General features: G+C 35.7%; 1 protein-coding gene across 4 annotated transcripts in view; it reads left to right on the top strand.

The window, feature by feature from the left end:
* The window catches only part of NOX4 (NADPH oxidase 4), a 170247-nt gene that overhangs the window by 55121 nt on the left and 93522 nt on the right, over nucleotides 1–21604 (top strand). For all 4 annotated transcript variants that reach the window (XM_032167132.2, XM_032167129.2, XM_032167128.2 and 1 more), the window contains 2 exons: nucleotides 4238–4310; nucleotides 17555–17635. In XM_032167132.2, the coding sequence (XP_032023023.1) occupies nucleotides 4238–4310; nucleotides 17555–17635 (154 nt within the window). The remainder of the gene's footprint in view (nucleotides 1–4237; nucleotides 4311–17554; nucleotides 17636–21604) is intronic.

The raw sequence follows: 21604 nt of genomic DNA, 5'->3' as shown, positions 1-21604 counted from the left end.
TTAGTTAATAGATTTCATGGATTTTTGTTTGTTTAATGTTACATAGAGTCTTCTATCTCTGTGTGTTGGAATTTTTTTCAATGGAATCTAGTATTGACAAATTAAGATTGTCTTGTAAAAAATAAAGTCTTTGGCTATACAAGTGGCATAAAATATAGTGGCTAAACTACTATATAAGAAATGTTATAAACATTCCAATTAAGGATTTCTAAGGTAAGATTAATAGATTGAATTATTTAAACATTCATTTAAAAATGCTTACTATATATCTCCAAATTTGGTAGTAGCTTTTATGGTGAGAATAAAATGGATGATATCTAATTTTAATTTTAAAAACCCTCAGAAGCAAATGTAATTATGTTTCTAATTATGTTAGGAAAATAGGATAATGAATAGATAATGGTATATTTCTGACCACATCTGGGTATGGATGAAAATAATCTCTCAGGTTCATCTAGAAATTACAGTGTCATGCAATTATTCATTTTAAAAGCTACTAGTTAATAAATTTGATATGCATAAATATAAAGCAATAGGAATAAACATGCAAACATGTATTTTGCTAAGGAAACAAGTATAGGTTTGGCTTCCTAACTTGAAGGACTAAAAAAATTCACAGGAGAATCAAGGTACTTCACTTGGACAAGTAACTTTGCCCAGTGAGATTAGACTAGCCCAGTGATTTTCAGCTGGTGTTTTCAGACTCTTGGAATGTGTTGTAATAAGGCTAATATATTGGGACTTAGCTGTGCTGTCAACCAAGGCTAGCTTAGGGTGCCCTTTGATGTGCCCTGAAAGCACTCAATGCTTAGCTCTCTTTACAGCACTTAATGCCCTGCGTTGCAATTTCCTGCTTAACTTGTCCGTCTCCACCAGTGTACTGGGAATTTTTGTAGAGCAGAATTTATTTTATCTCTAGCATTTAACATCTAACAGTACACTGTATATGCCTACAAACTGTTCACTGAATGAATAAAAGTCATTTGTTTAACTCTTTTATTTGATGCATAGATCTTCTTGCAACATCCCAGGTAATAGGTTAGCCAGCCTCCACTTGTTTGCTTCCAGTGGGCTTCTTAAGGTAGTTACCCCTGACTTTTTGATCACTCTGATTATAGTATGCTTTTTTGCCCTTGCTAATTGTAAGTTCTTCTTCATTGATCTGAAATCTATTACTTTATTAATTATACACTTTGGTCTTTTTTACTTTTGGGAAATAAGAAGGAAAAACAAATTCTTTAGATAAAAGAGATAACTTTATAAGTCTGAAAGAACATGGAAAATCACCAGATTTATTCTCCTTAGTTTGCAGATGATATTCAGTGAGATTGGAGTTTTGTCTGAGGGACAGTAACAAGAGTAAAATCCCAGACCATATACATCATTGGCTGGGTCGTCTGGCCCTTCTACTTTATCCGCAAATGATTGAACTATTTTACTTCCTCTAAGTCTTTCCAATATGTTTTCATGTTCTGACCTAAAAGGAATACTCTGGTCTAATAAGTTTAAGAAAATATTTAAGTTTAATCAGGTTTCTTGAATTTAATACTTCTCAGGGACTTTTATACATTAATGTATCCTGTGACTTTTTAAGGAATGGTTATAGTATTTTTAGTAATAGAAATTAATATTTCAAGGAATTAATTTTCAAATAATACACTTCGGAAATTGTGGATCTATTCTAAATATACTCCATTTTTCCAGGTGTTCTTTCAATGAAGTAATTTGCAGACATCCCATGACTAATCTTGGCATGTTCAAAACTATATAGGAAACTGTATGCAGACATAAAAGAATACTAATAAAGGCCCAATAAAATATTGGAAAGTCCCCTCTAACTGTAATTTCACTCTATGTAGCCATCTGGGATTCTATCATTTAGTTATTCATTTGGTCAAATAAAGGTTTTCTTTTTTAATACTTGAAAACAGTGAGACCAACCTCTTCTTTTTTCTCTCAAATTTATGAAATTATAATTGAAGTACACTAATTATATATGTGTAAATTATACAATTTGATTGGTTTTGATATATACATATATACACACACATACACAATAGTGGAACCATCATCAAAAGTTAGATGATAGATATTTTTATTATCACAGAAGATTTTTGTGCTCTTGTATAATACATCTTGCCCTCTACCCCTCCTAGTAACTGATCTGCTTTCTATCACTGAAGAATAGTGTGAATTTTCTGGAATGTTATATATAAGGAATCATGGAATTTGTACTTTTTCAGGGCTGGGGTGGTTTAGCTTTCTTTATCCAGTCTAACAATTTTGTGATTCATGTATATTGTTTCTTATCTATCAACACTTTATGGTTTTTTTATTGCTGATTAATTTTCCAGGTACAGATAAGTACCACAATTGTTTATCCATTAATCTGTTGATGAAGATCAGAGTTGTTTATAGACTTTGACTGTTAAAAATAAGTAGCTATTAACATTCTTAAGTCTTTGCATGGATATATGTTTGTTTCTTTTGGGTAAACACTTGGAAGTGCAATGCCTGGGTTATTTTGCAGGCATGCTATATTTCCAAAATAGTATATTTTCATGCCGCTAGTTCTTTAGAGTGAACTAGGCTAGTTATCTTGCTCATCTCTTACAACTGGGAAGTAAGCACTCACTGTAGGAAATGGAAAAATCAATGGGAAAGGAAGTACTCTAGGAAGGAAGCATAGAGAAGAAATGATTTGGATTAGGTACATTAGGGAAGGGCACCTTTGGTTAGGCTTCTAAAACTGTCTACTGGGAAAGTGAGGAGGTGCGAGTACTCAAGTGCTGAGAACCCATAGACTAATTCTCTTATTTTTCATGTGGTGCTTTATAAGTGAAATTTGTTTCTACTGTACTGAGATTTCAAATGTTGTTATTTTCTAGTGATTCTAACTCTGGAATCCTAATGATACACACCTGTGTTGCTCTTACATTGTACACAAGGTGTCTGCTTCTACTGGTGGCTCATAGTCCATGACAGCCCTTCTATTTCATAGTAGGTTTCTTGACAAGGAAAGAAGCAGGGGAATGTCACTTTTCCAGATGGAATTGTCCCAATAGCTTTTCTTTGTAGTCTGATTTAAGATTATCTCAGATGGGGTATTCAGGACTTACTGTTGCTTGTGAGAGTAAACAAATATAACATATTGACAGGATAGTTAATTTTGTAATAATACAATACTAAAGGAAACCATTGACACTTTAGCTGTTTAGGATATTGTTTTTCAGTTAGCTGTTCATTTTGGACATGCTATATGTGCTAATGTTGGACTTGTAGCAATCTATCCTGCCATTATAATTTTGACAATATATTTGCACATTTTCTTCATTAAAAAAAACAAATGTTATGCCATATCTGAAGCACTGATTTCAACATATTTTTCATACTAAGAAGAAATATGTCTGCAAGTATTTTTAAAACATCCACATTGTAGTTTATTCTAGAAATCTACACTTTTTGTTCTGTGTTTTGTGGTTTTTGAAAACACTTTAGGCTTTATTTTTTGTTTAATATTATTCTAGATAGTGAAGCCTAAAAGCAGTTAATTGAAATTGAAACTGAAAGCACTACTTAGTTTCATAAGAGGGAGAGCATAAGGGAGATTTAGTACTATGGTGGCTAAAACCAAAACAGAAAGGGTGCTGAATGTTAACCCTGTCCTGTTGCATTAATTACTGACATTTAGTGTATACCTTTAGAAGTAAGTACCTATTTGCCATTCTGAGTAGAATATTTGGGAATAAAAATAATGGAATCTTCTGTAAAATAGATAAAAGATCCTGATTGGTGTAAAAGACTTTGAAACTGTACGATTTTAATAAGTTCTGGTGTTCTATACCACTGTAGAATGACTATAGTAAACAATAATGTATTATATGCTTTCAAATAGCTAGAAGAAGGACATTGAATGTTCCCAATACAAAGTAGTAGTAAATGTTTGAGATGATAGATGGATATGCTAATTACTCTGACCTGATCACTTTTACTTAATATGTATGGAAACATCACTATGTACTCCATTAATATGTACAATTATTATCTGTCAATTAAAAATTAATTTAAAAAATAAAAAAGTAAAAGGCTTGTTTGAGGGAGAACATACAAGTAGATATGGGATTTGAATTAGGCTTCCCACAGAACAGCACAGTATTTTGGATTCTAATGTAATCACTTTTTGTACTTTTTTCTCACTATGATTTAAGTAAAAACGTACTTCTGTACATTTTTATAGTTCCTGGCCTGACAGGGGTCTGCATGGTAGTGGTGCTATTCCTCATGATCACAGCCTCTACATATGCAATAAGGTAAGTGTCAGAGCCAATTATTTTGATGTGAATATGTCAGGTTATTTAGAAAAAGTCTTGAGTAATCAAAGTGTTTAACCATTGTAGTGTCCTCGTTAATGGACTATTCTGGGGAAGTATAGCTGTTTCTATACATGACTTTTTCTTTCTGAAAATTCTCTTTGTATTAGCAAATTTTCTGGATTGGTAAGAAATTGTGTATGGAGGCTGCATTTGATGACCAAAAGAATTAGAGTTCTTCAGAATTTGAGTATCTTTCTGAAGGATAGTGTATGTCTATGGGACACAGGATTGAAATCAATGTGTACATACGGGGACCTTAGAAATTCCTAGGAATATGTGACTTAAAATTATTTTATTTTACTATTTTATTTTTTTTAAGATTTGACATTGTGATTTTATTTATTTTTTTATTATTATACTTTAAGTTCTAGGGTACATGTGCACAACGTGCAGGTTTGTTACATATGTATACATGTGCCATGTTGGTGTGCTGCACCCATTAACTCGTCATTTACATTAGGTATATATCCTAACGCTATCCCTCCCCCTTCCCCTCACCCCACAACAGGCCCCAGTGTGTGATGTTCCCCTTCCTGTGTCCAAGTGTTCTCATTGTTCAATTCTCACCTATGAGTGAGAACATGCGGTGTTTGGTTTTTTGTCCTTGCGATAGTTTGCTGAGAATGATGGTTTCCAGCTTCATCCATGTCCCTACAAAGGACGTGAACTCATCCTTTTTTATGGTTGCATAGTAATCCATGGTGTATATGTGCCACATTTTCTTAATCCAGTCTATCATTGATGGACGTTTGCGTTGGTTCCAAGTCTTTGCTATTGTGAATAGTGCTGCAAAAAAACATATATGTGCATGTGTCTTTTTTTTTTTTTTTTTTTTTGAGACGGAGTCTTGCTCTGTTGCCCAGGCTGGAGTGCAGTGGCGCAGTCTCGGCTCACTGCAAGCTCTGCCTCCTGGGTTCACGCCATTCTCCTGCCTCAGCCTCTCCGAGTAGCTGGGACTACAGGCGCCCGCCACCACGCCCGGCTTATTTTTTTTGTATTTTTAGTAGAGACGGGGTTTCACCGTGGTCTCGATCTCCTGACCTCGTGATCCGCCCGCCTCGGCCTCCCAAAGTGCTGGGATTACAAGCGTGAGCCACCGCGCCCGGCCGCATGTGTCTTTATAGCAGCATGATTTATAATCCTTTGGGTATATACCCAGTAATGGGATCGCTGGGTCAAATGGTATTTCTAGTTCTAGATCCCTGAGGAATTGCCACACTGACTTCCACAATGGTTGAATTAGTTTACAGTCTCACCAACAGTGTAAAAGTGTTCCTTTTTCTCCACATCCTCTCTAGCACCTGTTGTTTCCTGACTTTTTAATGATCACCATTCTAACTGGTGTGAGATGGTATCTCGTTGTGGTTTTGATTTGCATTTCTCTGATGGCCAGTGATGATGAGCATTTTTTCATGCATCTGTTGGCTGCATAAATGTCTTCTTTTGAGAAGTGTCTGTTCATATCCTTTGCCCAGTTTTTGATGGGGTTGTTTGTTTTTTTCTTGTAAATTTGTTTGAGTTCTTTGTAGATTCTGGATATTAGCCCTTTGTCAGATAGGTAGATTGCAAAAATTTTCTCCCATTCTGTAGGTTGCCTGTTCACTCTGATGGTAGTTTCATTTGCTGTGCAGAAGCTCTTTAGTTTAATGAGATCCCATTTGTCAATTTTGGCTTTTGTTGCCATTGCTTTTGGTGTTTTAGAAATGAAGTCCTTGTCCATGCCTATGTCCTGAATGGTATTGCCTAGGTTTTCTTCTAGGGTTTTTATGGTTTTAGGTCTAACATTTAAGACTTTAATCCATCTTGAATTAATTTTTGTATAAGGTTTAAGGAAGGGGTCCAGTTTCAGCTTTCTCCATATGGCTAGCCAGTTTTCCCAGCACCATTTATTAAATAGGGAATTCTTTCCCCATTTCTTGTTTTTGTCAGGTGTGTCAAAGATCAGATGATTGTTGATGCGTGGTATTATTTCTGAGGGCTCTGTTCTGTTCCATTGGTCTATATCTCTGTTTTGGTAGCAGTACCATGCTGTTTTGGTTACTGTAGCCTTGTAGTATAGTTTGAAGTCAGGTAGTATGATGCCTCCAGCTTTGTTCTTTTGGCTTAGGGTTGTCTTGGCAATGTGGGCTCTTTTTTGGTTCCATAGGAACTTTAAAGTAGTTTTTTCCAATTCTGTGAAGAAAGTCATTGGTAGCTTGATGGGGATGACATTGAATCTATAAATTACCTTGGACAATATGGCCATTTTCACAATATTGATTCTTCCTGTCCATGAGCATGGAATGTTCTTCCATTTGTTTGCATCCTCTTTTATCTTGTGGAGCAGTGGTTTGTAGTTCTCCTTCAGATCCCTTGTAAGTTGGATTCCTAGGTATTTTATTCTCTTTGAAGCAATTGTGAATGGGAGTTCAGTCATGATTTGGCTCTCTGTCTGTTATTGGTGTATAAGAATGCTTGTGATTTTTGCACGTTGATTTTGTATCCTGAGACTTTGCTGAAGTTGCTCATCAGCTTAAGGAGATTTTGGGCTGAGATGATGGGGTTTTCTAAATGTACAATCATGTCATCTGCAAACAGGGACAATTTGACTTCCTCTTTTCCTAATGGAATATCCTTTATTTCTTTCTCCTGCCTGATTTCCCTGGCCAGGACTTCCAACACTATGTTGAATAGGAGTGGTGAGAGAGGGCATCCCTGTCTTGTGCCCGTTTTCAAAGGGAATGCTTCCAGTTTTTGCCTATTCAGTATGATATTGGCTGTGGGTTTGTCATATATAGCTCTTATTATTTTGAGATATGTCCCATCAATACCTAACTTATTGAGAGTTTTTAGCATGAAGGGCTGTTGAATTTTGTCAAAGGCCTTTTCTGCATCTATTGAGATAATCATGTGGTTTTTGTCTTTGGTTCTGTTTATATGCTGGATTACGTTTCTTGATTTGCATATTTGGAACCAGCTTTGCATCCCAGGGATGAAGCCCACTTGGTCATGGTGGATAGCTTTTTGATGTGCTGCTGAATTTGGTTTGCCAGTATTTTATAGAGGATTTTTGCATCAATGTTCATCAGGGATATGGGTCTAAAATTCTCTTTTTTTGTTGTGTCTCTGCCAGGCTTTGGAATCAGGAAGACGCTGGCCTCATAAAATGAGTTAGGGAGGATTCCCTCTTTTTCTATTGATTGCAATAGTTTCAGAAGGAATGGTACCAGCTCCTCCTTGTACCTCTGGTAGAATTTGGCTGTGAATCTGTCTGATCCCAGATTTTTTTTGGTTGGTAGGCTCTTAGTTATTGTCTCAATTTCAGAGCCTGTTATTGGCCTATTTAGGGATTCCAGTTCTTCTTGGTTTAGTCTTGGGAGGGTGTATGTGTCCAGGAATTTATCCATTTCTTCTAGATTTTCTAGTTTATTTGCATAGAGGTGTTTATAGTATTCTCTGATGGTAGTTTGTATTTCTGTGGGATCGGCGGTGATATCCCCTTTATCATTTTTTATTGCATCTATTTGATTCTTCTCTCTTTTCTTCTTTATTAGTTTTGCTAGCAGTGCATCAATTTTGTTGATCTTTTCAAAAAACCAGCTCCTGCATACATTGATTTTTGGAAGGGTTTTTTGTATCTCTATCTCCTTCAGTTCAGCTCTGATCTTAGTTATTTCTTGCCTTCTGCTAGCTTTTGAATGTGTTTGCTCTTGCTTCTCTTGTTCTTTTAATCATGATATTAGGGTGTCAATTTTAGGTCTTTCCTGCTTTCTCTTGTGGGAGTTTAGTGCTATAAATTTCCATCTACACACTGCTTTAAATGTGTCCCAGTGATTCTGGTATGTTGTGTCTTTGTTCTCATTGGTTTCAAAGAACATCTTTATTTCTGCCTTCATTTCATTATGTACCCAGTAGTCATTCAGGAGCAGGTTGTTCAGTTTCCATGTAGTTGAGCAGTTTTGAGTGAGTTTCTTAATCCTGAGTTCTAGTTTGATTGCACTGTGGTCTGAGAGACAGTTTGTTATAATTTCTGTTCTTTTACATTTGCTGAGGAGTGCTTTACTTCCAACTATGTGGTCAATTTTGGAATAAGTGTGATGTGGTGCTGAGAATACTGTGTATTCTGTTGATTTGGGGTGGAGAGTTCTGTAGATGTCTATTAGGTCCACTTGGTGAAGGGCTGAGTTCAATTCCTGGATGTCTTTGTCAACTTTCTGTCTCATTGATCTGTCTAATGTTTACAGTGGGGTGTTAAAATCTCCCATTATTGTTGTGTGGGAGTCTAAACAAAAAACTCCTGCTTTTTTTGTTTTCCATTTGCTTGGTAGATCTTCCTCCATCCCTTTATTTTGAGCCTGTGTGCATCTCTGCACGTGAGATGGGTCTCCTGAATACAGCACACTGGTGGGTCTTGACTCTTTATCCAATTTGCCAGTCTGTGTCTTTTAATTGGAGCATTTAGTTCATTTACATTTAAGGTTAATATTGTTATTTGTGAATTTGATCCTGTCGTTATGATGTTAGCTGGTTATTTTGCTTGTTAGTTGATGCAGTTTCTTCCTAGCATCGATGGTCTTTACAATTTGGTGTGTTTTTGCAGTGGCTGGTACTGGTTGTTCCTTTCCATGTTTAGTGCTTCCTTCAGGAGCTCTTTTAGGGCAGGCCTGGTGGTGACAAAATCACTCAGCATTTGCTTGTCTGTAAAGTATTTTATTTCTCCTTCATTTATGAAGCTTAGTTTGGCTGGATATGAAATTCTGCGTTGAAAATTCTTTTCTTTAAGAATGTTGAATATCGGCCCCCACTCTCTTCTGGCTTGTAGAGTTTCTGCCAAGAGATCAGCTGTTAGTCTGATGGGCTTCCCTTTGTGGGTAACCCGACCTTTCTCTCTGGCTGCCCTTAACATTTGTTCCTTTATTTCAACTTTGGTGAATCTGAGAATTATGTGTCTTGGAGTTGCTCTTCTCGAGGAGTATCTTTGTGGCGTTCTCTGTATTTCCTGAATTTGAATGTTGGCCTGCCTTGCTAGGTTGGGGAAGTTCTCCTGGATAATATCCTGCAGAGTGTTTTCCATCTTAGTTTCATTCTCCACATCACTTTCGGGTACACCAATCAGACATAGGTTTGGTCTTTTCATATAGTACCATAATTCTTGGAGGCTTTGTTCATTTCTTTTTACTCTTTTTTCTCTAAACTTCTCTTCTTGCTTCATTTCATTCATTTGATCTTCAATCACTGATACCCTTCTTCCAGTTGATCAAATAGGCTACTGAAGCTTGTCATTCATCATGTAGTTCTCATGCCGTGGTTTTCAGCTCCATCAGGTCATTTAAGGACTTCTCTACACTGGTTATTCTAGTTAGCCATTCATCTAATTTTTTTGCAAGGTTTTTAACTTCTTTGCAATGGGTTCGAACTTCCTCCTTTAGCTCGGAGAAGTTTGATCGTCTGAAGCCTTCTTCTCCCAACTCATCAAATTCATTCTCCATCCAGCTTTGTTCCATTGCTATTGAGGAGCTGTGTTCCTTTGGAGTGGGAGAGGTGCTCTGATTTTTAGAATTTTCAGCTTTTCTACTCTTTTTTCCCCATCTTTGTGGTTTTTTTTAATCTACCTTTGGCCTTTGATGATGGTGACATACAGATGGGATTTTGGTGTGGATGTCCTTTCTGTTTGTTAGTTTTCCTTCTAACAGTCAGGACCCTCAGCTGCAGGTCTGTTGGAGTTTGCTGGAGGTCCACTCCAGACCCTGTTTCCCTAGGTATCAGCAGTGGAGGCTACAGAACAGCGAATATTGCTGAACAGCAAATGTTGCTGCCCGATCTTTCCTCTGGAAGCTTCGTCTCAGAGGGTTACCCGGCCGTGTGGGGTGTCAGTCTGCCCCTACTGGGGAGTGCCTCCCAGTTAGGCTACTCGGGGGTCAGGGACCTACCTGAGGAGGCAGTCTGTCCATTCTCAGATCTCAAATTCCGTGCTGGGAGAACCACTACTCTCTTCAAAGCTGTCAGACAGGGACATTTAAGTCTGCAGAGGTTTCTGCTGCCTTTTGTTTGGCTATGCCCTGCACCCTGAGGTGGAGTCTACAGAGGCAGGCAGTCCTCCTTGAGCTGTCGTGGGCTCCACCCAATTTGAGCTTCCCTGCTGCTTTGTCTACCTACTCAAGCTTCAGCAATGGCGGGCTCCCCTCCCCCAGCCTCCATGCCACCTTGCAGTTCCATCTCAGACAGCTGTGCTATCAATGAGTGAGGCTCCATGGGTGTCAGACCCTCTGAGCCAGGCGTGGGATATAATCTCCTGGTGTGTCATTTGCTAAGACCATTGGAAAAGCACAGTATTAGGGTGGGAATGACCTGATTTTCCAGGTGCCCTCTGTCACAGCTTCCCTTGGCTAGGAAAGGGAATTCCCTGACCTCTTGTGCTTTCTGGGTGAGGTGATGCCTCGCCCTGCTTCAGCTCATGTTTGGTGGGCTGCACCCCCTGTCCTGCACCCACTGTCTGACAAGCCCTAGTGAGATGAACCCGGTTCCTCAGTTGGAAATGCAGAAATCACCCATCTTCTGCGCCACTCATGCTGAGAGCTGTAGACTGGAGCTGTTCGTATTCGGCCATCTTGGAACCCTTGTTAAAATTATTTTAAATTTGTTTGAGTTCATTGTAGATTCTGGATATTAGCCCTTTGTCAGATGAGTAGGTTGCAAAAATTTTCTCCCATTCTGTAGGTTGCCTGTTCACTCTGATGGTAGTTTCTTTTGCTGTGCAGAAGCTCTTTAGTTTAATGAGATCCCATTTGTCAATTTTGGCTTTTGTTGCCATTGCTTTTGGTGTTTTAGACATGAAGTCCTTGCCCACGCCTATGGCCTGAATGGTATTGCCTAGGTTTTCTTGTAGGATTTTAATGGTTTTAGGTCTAACATGTAAGTCTTTAATCCATCTTGAATTAATTTTTGTATAAGGTGTAAGGAAGGGATCCAGTTTCAGCTTTCTACATATGGCTAGCCAGTTTTCCCAGCACCATTTATTAAATAGGGAATCCTTTCCCCATTTCTCGTTTTTGTCAGGTTTGTCAAAGATCAAATAGTTGTAGATATGCAGCATCATTTCTGAGGGCTCTGTTCTGTTCCATTGATCTATATCTCTGTTGTGGTACCAGTGCCATGCTGTTTTGGTTACTGTAGCCTTGTAGTATAGTTTGAAGTCAGGTAGCGTGATGCCTCCAGCTTTGTTCTTTTGGCTTAGGATTGACTTGGCAATGCGGGCTCTTTTTTGGTTCCATATGAACTTTAAAGTAGTTTTTTCCAATTCTGTGAAGAAAGTCATTGGTAGCTTGATGGGGATGGCATTGAATCTATAAATTACCTTGGGCAGTATGGCCATTTTCACGATATTGATTCTTCCAACCCATGAGCATGGAATGTTCTTCCATTTGTTTGTATCCTCTTTGATTTCATTGAGCAGTGGTTTGTAGTGCTCCTTGAAGAGGTCCTTCACATCCCTTGTAAGTTGGATTCCTAGGTATTTTATTCTCTTTGAAGCAATTGTGAATGGGAGTTCACTCATGATTTGGCTCTCTGTTTGTCTGTTATTGGTGTACAAGAATGCTTGTGATTTTTGTACATTGATTTTGTGTCCTGAGACTTTGCTGAAGTTGCTAATCAGCTTAAGGAGATTTTGGGCTGAGACAATGGGATTTTCTAGATATACAATCATGTCATCTGCAAACAGGGACAGTTTGACTTCCTCTTTTCCTAATTGAATACCCTTTATTTCCGTCTCCTGCCTGATTGCTCTGGCCAGAACTTCCAGCACTATGTTGAATAGGAGCGGTGAGAGAGGGCATCCCTGTCTTGTGCCAGTTTTCAGAGGGAATGCTTCCAGTTTTTGCCCATTCAGTATGATATTGGCTGTGGGTTTGTCATATATAGCTCTTATTATTTTGAGATACGTCCCATCAATACCTAATTTATTGAGAGTTTTTAGCATGAAGGGTTGTTGAATTTTGTCAAAAGCCTTTTCTGCATCTATTGAGATAATCATGTGGTTTTTGTCTTTGGTTCTGTTTATATGCTGGATTACATTTATTGATTTGCGTATGTTGAACCAGCCTTGAACAAATTTACAAGAAAAAAACAAACAACCCCATCAAAAAGTGGGCAAAGGACATGAACAGACACTTCTTAAAAGAAGACATTTATGCAGCCAGAAAACACATGAAGAAATGCTCATCATCACTGACCATCAGAGAAATGCAAATCAAAACCACAGTGAGATACCATCTCACACCAGTTAGAATGGCCATCATTAAAAAATCAGGAAACAACAGGTGCTGGAGAGGATGTGGAGAAATAGGAACACTTTTACACTGTTGGTGGGACTGTAAACTAGTTCAACCATTGTGGAAGTCAGTGTGGCGATTCCTCAGGGATCTAGAACTAGAAATACCATTTGACCCAGCCATCCCATTACTGGGTATATACCCAAAGGACTATAAATCATGCTGCTATAAAGAGACTTGCACACGTATGTTTATTGCGGCACTATTCACAATAGCAAAGAGTTGGAACCAACCCAAATGTCCAACAACAATAGACTGGATTAAGAAAATGTGGCACATATACACCATGGAATACTATGCAGCCATAAAAAATGATGAGTTTGTGTCCTTTGTAGGGACATGGATGAAACTGGAAAACATCATTCTCAGTAAACTATCACAAGGACAAAAAACCAAACACTGCATGTTCTCACTCATAGGTGGGAATTGAACAATGAGAACTCATGGACACAGGAAGGGGAACATCACATTCCGGGGACTGTTGTGGGGTGGGGGGCGGGGGGAGGGACAGCATTAGGAGATATACCTAATGCTAAATGACGAGCTAATGGGTGCAGGAAATCAACATGGCACATGGATACATATGTAACAAACCTGCACATTGTGCACATGTACCCTAAAACCTAAAGTATAATAAAAAAAAAAAATTATTTTAAAGCTATTTTCCTGATATTAGTTTGTCTTGCTGTAAATTAACATGACGTTGTATACAAAACTTTTTAGAAAATGTTGGTTTGCATCTGCTAAAATAATAAATTATCTGCATTCATATTGATATAGTTAAGAGATTTTGAGCAAAATCAGATATACATTATCAGGAGCACTTTCACACGTCCTTTCTGATGGACATATTCAATTTTTCAGAATATTTATAGTGTTGATGCTTCTGAATAAACTTTTTAGTTAAAGAAAGCAAAAAATAAAGGAATGTAACACATATTTCCTCTAATCTTCAAGAATCTCTAATTTTCTACTTGTTGAGATGTGAAATTTAACAAAAACCCAGAAATATATATATATGTATATAAGCTTTGAAAGTAATTGCCAAATAACATACTTAAACAAAACTGTCTTTATACTTTTTAACCTTTGTGAGCACACATACACACACCCTAGAATTTGGCAAGTCTACTCACTACCCAAAGATTAATACTGTACATATGTAATGTATTTTTATAGATTAAATCCTTCTTGCTCTTCTTCACTAATTCCCCTCCTCCTACCCCTAAATCATTTTTTCTCTCTTATATAACTATGTATTTTACCAAAATAGGACCACATTAGAGTATTACTTTTAATTTGCTTTTTGCCTAAATTTATATTATGAACATTTTTTACATTAATAAATATTTTGTTATTATTCTCTTTACTGATGGCACAGCACATTGCAATATAGGTCTTTATACATTATTTTCCCAGACCCATATTACTAAATGTTTTGGGTAGATTTTTTTTTTTTTTTTTGGTGTTTCAATTTTGAAACAAACACCCCCATCCATAAGTGTTTGCATGCTTTTTCAATGATGTCATAAGGAAAAATTCTTAGATGTAGAATAGCTGAGTCAAATTGTAAGAACACTTTTAAACCTTTTCATAAGAATGAAAAATTTGTGTACAGAAAGGCAACTCACTAACATTAGTACAGGAGGGTGCCAATTTTGTGGGGAGCAATTTTATTTAGATAGATGAATCATTAAAAAAACTCACTTTTTCAATTTTAGGAATTCTTGAAGGAAAATTAGAGCATCTGACCTACTTATTTTAAAATCCTTGAGGTATAGTTTTTTCTAATGGAATAAAAAGATCAGCTTCTATCCTGAGCTGAGCTTTTACATTTGCTCTCATAAACAATTTAAGCACTTTTTAATCTTCAGTGTTTTTTATGCTTTGTTTAAAATTTGTTTAAGCAAGATTATAACACCTAGTTTGCTTTTCTGTATTATTGTTAGAATCATGAAATTTTTAAATGATCATGGAGACAGATATCTCTTTTATTTTATCTTTTCTTTTTACCAGTAAGAAACTAAAGCATTAGACAAATCAAGTGAATAAATAAGTCCCCAATGTTTGATTTCTGATAGTGAAATATAGCCTCCTAATTCAAGGAGAGTTCAATATGGGTCAATCTATTAAAATAATTAATGTATCCTATTATCAGATGACAGGAATACATTTTCTCATCTCAATTGATTTTAAAATGGCAGTTACTAATATGGACTCAAATTTTCATTTAAAATAATCGGAGTAAATAAGCCAAAAATTAAAATTATTTCCATTGTAGAATTAAAAAATGTAAAAGCCAGAATTGGGGTATACTCAACAGTTAAACACTAGATGTATTCCTAAGAAAATCAGGAAAAAAGCAAAAGTATTTTTAATTCTATCAATATTTACATATAGTAAAAAATGAAACATTTGGAATTATTAGAAAAAATGCAACAATAAATTACCATTATTTCCAGAAAAGTAGATACAATATTCTGGAAATAATGGTAATTATTAGGTTACTAAGAGAATCCGAGAGAATTATGGAAAAATTTGGTGTTAGCACCAAGTAAAAGAGTTGAAAAAGGTAATTGAATATAGAGCAAATATAAAAATAATCCTTCTATTAACTATAATTAGTTTGAAAAATTGAATAAAATAAAAATATAACACTCACAATTGCAGCAAAACATGTAATATCTGGAGACTAAAGAAATATGTTCACTGAGAGAAATAGGTAGAGATTTGAACAAAGGCTGTATACTATAAAGATATCGTTCTTCCTTAATTATTATGTTATTATTATTTTTTGAGACAGGGTCTTTCTCTCTCATCCAGGCTGGAATACAGTGATAAGATTACAGCTCACTGCAGCCCCAACCTTGACCTCCCAGGCTCAAGTGATCCTCCCACTTCAGCCTTCCTAGTAGCTAGGATCACGAGCACACACCACCATGCATAATTTTATTTTCTTTATTTTATTATTGTTTTTGTAAAGTCAAGGTTTCAATATGTTGTTCAGGCTAGTCTCAAACTCCTGGGCTCAAGTACTCCGCCTTTTAAAGTGTTGGATTACAGGCATTAGCCACCATGCCTGACCCCTCAGTGTTTTTTTGTTTTGTTTTGTTTTTTGTTTTTTTTTTAAGGAGTTTTGCAGTTTCAGTAACATTCTCAGACAGGTTATTTATTTATTTTTTTAATTTAGCGAAGTGATTCCAAAGTTTCTCTGGGATATGTCCAAGTACATATTTCAAAAGAGGGGTAAAAGGAGGGATGTGCCTTACTAAACATTAAAATGATTAAACTTCAGTAACTTAGAATGAGACTTACTTGCAAAAATGACTAACACATTGAACCAAGGGACAAAGTCAGTAAAAAGCCTTGCAATATATAAGAACCTGCTAGATAATAAAGGTGGCAGTACAAGCTTATGAGGAAAGTAAAGTTTAAGCAAATGTAGGTCTAGCTAAATTACACATATTAATTAAAAATACTCTATAGAAATGGTAATGATTTTGAACAGAAAGGTCACAGAAGAATTAAAAGTGAGTAACACACATATGAAATAATACCCCATTCTACTTATAAAAAATAATGAATACTTAAAAAATTTAATCTGAGTTTTTGGGAAACAGGCACTCCTAGCCTACGGTTGGGTTTGTAATTAATAAATATATTTTTAGAGGGCAATTGGCAGTGTGTATTAAAAGCATTACAAATGTGTTTCCCTTTCTTTTGCAATTCAAATTCTAATGGTTTTGATTTTTAAAAGAATCAGAGGGCCAAGCACGGTGGCTTACACCTGTAATCCCAGCACTTTGGGAAACTGAGGCAGGTGGATCACGAGGTCAGGAGTTCGAGACCAGCCTGGCCAACATGGTGAAACCCTATATCTACAAAAATACAAATATTAGCTGGGCATAGTGGCGAGCACCTGTAATCCCAGCTACTCAGGAGGCTGAGGCAGAAAAATCACTTGAAACCGGAAGGTGGAGGTTGCAGTGGGCTGAGATTGCACCACTGCACTCCAGCCTGGGCGACAGAGCAAGACTGCGTCTCAAAAAAAAAAAAAAAAATCAGAACTTTGTATATGTTACAAGGGATGGTAATGATATTGTTTATAATAGCAAATACTATGAGTGGAGTAAATGTAAAACAACTGCTTGCTGCTTAAATAAGGGTTTATCTAAGAGTCTATGAGAAGCATCAGATTCATCTAGGAAGCTTTTGTAAATATCTGCCCTCTACTTCCATGATTCTAATATATAAAATCCACCCTGGACATATGAAATAAAATAACTGTTTCTCTTTTACTTCTCTCAAACATTCTGTAGATTATGCTTATCATTCCCTGTCTTTTCAGTGTCTTTGTCCTCCCCCAGAGCAATAACATTGAGGTATCATACTTGTCACGCTGTCCAGGAAAAAATATAACACTTTGTTTGTCATCTATTTCATTTATCTCTTTTTGAGTTTCCCTCGAACTACTCTCAGAATATATATTGAAAGAGGAGCTTCGGTTGTTTTGGAAATTATTTGAAAATTGAGAATTTTGATAAAATAATAGCCAAAGTACATATTAGCAGACTACTATCTGCTCCTTAGCTTTGTATCATAATAACTTGAAAATAAACAACTTATTTTTATTATTTCCATGTATCTTTATTTGAAATACAAAGAACTTACAAAATGATAAAATCTTACTCATGATTTTTGCCAGTTCTTTCTATATAGTGTGTTAATACGTTGGTATTAGTAGATGAATGTGATGTACTCATATTTAGCTTTCTTAAATTGTGAGATGTTTGAAATGATACATGGTATTTTTTGTTTTTTAGTAAGATGGAATGAAAAGTAGCATTAAAATGAGTGTATTTGTTTTTGCAGAGTTTCTAACTATGATATCTTCTGGTATACTCATAACCTCTTCTTTGTCTTCTACATGCTGCTGACTTTGCATGTTTCAGGGTAAGTTTACACATATATGTATTTAAAACCATTTGTGTCCCAAAATGGGGTAATGAAAGACAACTCTATAGGAAATTTCGTAGGAGGTGGTAAAAGTGTCAAGAGTGGAAGAAATAGTTTCTCCACTATTGAGGATAGTGTCAAGAGTGGAATTGAGGATAGTGTCAAGAATGGAAGAAATAGTTCTATTTTTAGCATAGCATATTGTAATGAAACCAGTATAAAGTATACTAAATTTAAAAGCTAGAGTTACTTCTCCCACAACCTTTTAGTTTCTAAATCTTCCTATGGGTATATCCTAATATCTTCTAAAGGAAAAAATTTGAGAATGAAGAACATCGGGAATATATTTTAGTATTTGTATTTCCTGAAACTGTCCTGCTAAAGCAAGATTTATAACAATGGAATTTCCGGTTTTTCATTTTAAAAGTTCTACAGGAAGTAATACTTGCAGAGAGAGCCAAAGATTTAAAATAACCAAAGAAAAGGATCTGTCAAAATCACCAAAGGAAAAAAAATTCATAAAGTGAAAAAATAATGTATCCTAAGCTTATTACAAAGAGTATACCTAAAGTATTCCAAAAGTATGTGTACCCAAGCAGTATACTCAAAAGCGTGGTGTTTAAAACAATACATGAAGATAGATGAAGAAAATAATGTATTTTTGTACATGCATATGTGTGTGTGGCCACCAGCAGTGACCTTGTTGGCTTTGGTGTGACATTCACACCTGCATGACATAATAGGTCTGGCAGCAGGTTTACTTGGTTTAGCAGGATACAGGGCAGGACACACAGAATGTCAACAGGATAATGTCAGGTGCTTATTAAGGAGAAGTCCCTATAGTTGTTCAGAAACATTTATCCCCACTCCTTCATGTAGCAACTGTGTTTTAAGATAAGAAACCCATGTGGGTAGGCATGGTCTACCTTGCATTGGGTAAGGCTCATTCCTACTCCACAGGAACCTGTATCTTGGGAACAGCGTAGGTCCCCTCAAGGGATGCCCTTGGGATCAAGGACACACTGTACACAAGGAGGCTGAGGTCTGTGAGGCCCAAAATGATTTCATAGTTCAATCACAGTCCTTTTGGTCCAGATGCATTTCACCGATAATAAACAATGTTGCTGGTAACACAGCTGACATTCCCTATTTTTCTTAACCTGAAATATTTCCAGGGAAACAGTTTGAAGAAAGGTTCAGACCTTTGTTTAGTTCTTTCTTCAGAATGTTTTATAATGTAATTTATCAGTACAGTGGGTCATTTACATTGATCATATATTTATTTCAGGGTACATATTCAAAATGTTGCTTTGGTTTTTTTTCCCTGATTTTGGAGACTGCTGGTTAAGACAGCAGTATCAAATGGGTTTATCCCACATGTCCTGGTTAGCTTTGTGCAGTACTAAGATTCTAGAACACATAGTTGTAGAGCACAGGAAACATGGCCACACATTATAACTAATTCTTTGGAGCCTCAGGGCACCAAGAAAGCCCTTGGTAGAGAAAAGTCTGCTTTACATTCTGCTCTTTAAATGGGATTGGTTACCTGTCCAGGGCTGTGCTCCTTAAGAGGACTATGAATAACCAGATGCTACTAATGATAACAACAGTAATCTAAAATAGTTACTTAATGCTTACTATATGCTAAGTATAAATTCAAAATGCTTCAGATACTTTATGTTATTTAATGCTCAGAATTTTATGAGAATAAATATTGTTAAACCTCTTTCAGAAGTGGGAACACTGATGTTTAGAAAGATTAAGTAGCTTGTTGAAGTTTACTTAACTGATGGATCCTAGATTCAAACCTAGGCATTCTGATTCAGAAACTCCTAATTTTTTACTACAAGGCTTTATTTTTTTGGAGAGGTCTGTACTTCTGATAATTTGATCTTAGTATTTGTTTAAACGCTTTTATTTTGACTTTTTTGAGACTGTGATCTGTCTATTCATCTATGTATCTGTATCAGATAGACGTAGAAAAGAAAAATGCAATCATTTATTAGTATAATTGTGTATTATTTTGCCTTTATGTTTTACTAAATTAAAACTCTGAAAAAAATTATTTCTTTGTAAATCAAAAAAGTGTCAATTTTTTTTAAAGGATCAGCAGTTCAAACAGACTTCTTTTTAAAGAGGAGGATTACATTGAGAGTTCTTTATTTTTTTGGAAGTAAAAAGAGTGCATATTTAAATTTTGATTTTTACTTTTATAGAACAAGCGTCATAGAAAGTGACATTATAAGGAGAAATAGTAGGCATCTATAGGATGAATTATATATAATCAACCAATTATTAAACTAAATTAATATGTATTTATTTATTATAGGTAGAAATGAAGAAAGCAATTATTCTAATTTTGAAACATGTCGTGCAACCCATACATAATACAATAAGCATTCTACAGTGCACATTTTTTCCAGGAAATTTAATTTTTTAAAAAGCAACATAGATATGCTTCTGGTATGAGAAATGTTACTGCTGATAACATTTTACCATTTTCTCAAAATTAAAAAAAAACCTATATTGATGAAGGATTGGCTTATAATTAAGTCTATTTAACTTATTTGTGCAAATGTTGGAAACAGACATATTTTTACTTCTGAAATACCTAGGTAACTTTGTTGTTCAACTTTTGGTTATACAAATAAAGTACAATTGTTCAAATTAAATTTCTTGTATTTATATTGAAATTTCTGTTCAACAGTATGCTTTAGGTCTGAACAGAAAATAAATATTTGCTTAGCATTAGCTTCTCTGTCCATCAATGTGGTAAGTACCATAAGGTAAAGAAGAGCAATATATTGCATGATCTCTAGTCATCCAGCATTGACCATTGATTTGGAATTTTGAAAAATCAATTGGAAAAGCTAGACATATTATAAAAACTGTATATTTTTAAAATGTAAACATTCCTGTGTTATTTACATGAATGCTAGCAATTCAGAGAATTATCAGTGTGGGCTAGAAATTTTAGAAAATATTAGGCTTCAAAGTTGAGGTGATGAGACATTGTTGACTGGTTTTTCTACCTAAGCAGACTTTTACAGTAAGAGAAGTTGCTTCACATGATTTTCTAAGGTCATTTTTTTTCGTAGAATCTTAAATTTTAAAGGAAGCTGAAAAGACATGTTGATCAAGCCTCTTTTAAGCTCCTCTACGATATATCTACTAAGTCAATGCCTAATTTTGAAGATGTCCATTCTGTCTTAGGGGAAGTCCTAATTCTCACAATGTTCTTTCTTTTTTGGTTGGAATTATTTTACTGTAATTTCTGTCTAGCTATTTAAAAGTCTGTGATTCTGGAGGCCATGGAAGTTAAGTCGCTCACTTTTCTAAATTCTATTCATTTGTTTCTTACGTTGTGATATTTCAGATCTCAATTTTCTGAACTGTCTCTTTGAATAGATTAACAACTAATATTAATTGAATGCTTCTCTTTTACTAACATTTGCTCTCATTAAATCCTCCTAACAACCCTGTAAATTTATTATTATTATTATTCTCAATATTCAGCTGAGAGAATAGGATCAGTGAGAGATAAGTTGCTGAGGGCCATGGCTAGTAAGTAGATTTCTAGTTTGAACCCAGGTATCAGGTACCAAAATTCACATTCTTAACCACTAAGTTATGCTAGCCCCCGTTTGACAACATTTCTCTGTATCCCTTTTAAAACTGACACCAAACTAAATGTTCTTGGAGTATGTGATCTGATTTTGGCAGAGTGAAAGTCTCACTTTCTTCACTACAAACATTAAAATTGGTGTTATTTAGGACCCAAATTTTTTGTTCTATGATTATCTGTGCCATTGGCTTAACCTGGTTTTCATTCTTGTTGTATATTTTAGCAATTCTCTTCATTTTTTTATAAGTAAATCTGTTGCATGCCACCCTAAAAAGATGACATTTCATGTACACTAAGCTAGATGTTTCTTTTAGTGTTAAAATACATCTTTAAAATACATT

The sequence above is a fragment of the Hylobates moloch genome, unplaced genomic scaffold (assembly GCF_009828535.3).
Source record: "Hylobates moloch isolate HMO894 unplaced genomic scaffold, HMol_V3 SCAFFOLD_11, whole genome shotgun sequence".
Taxonomy (NCBI): domain Eukaryota; kingdom Metazoa; phylum Chordata; class Mammalia; order Primates; family Hylobatidae; genus Hylobates; species Hylobates moloch.
This window is presented reverse-complemented; position numbering and strand designations above follow the sequence as displayed.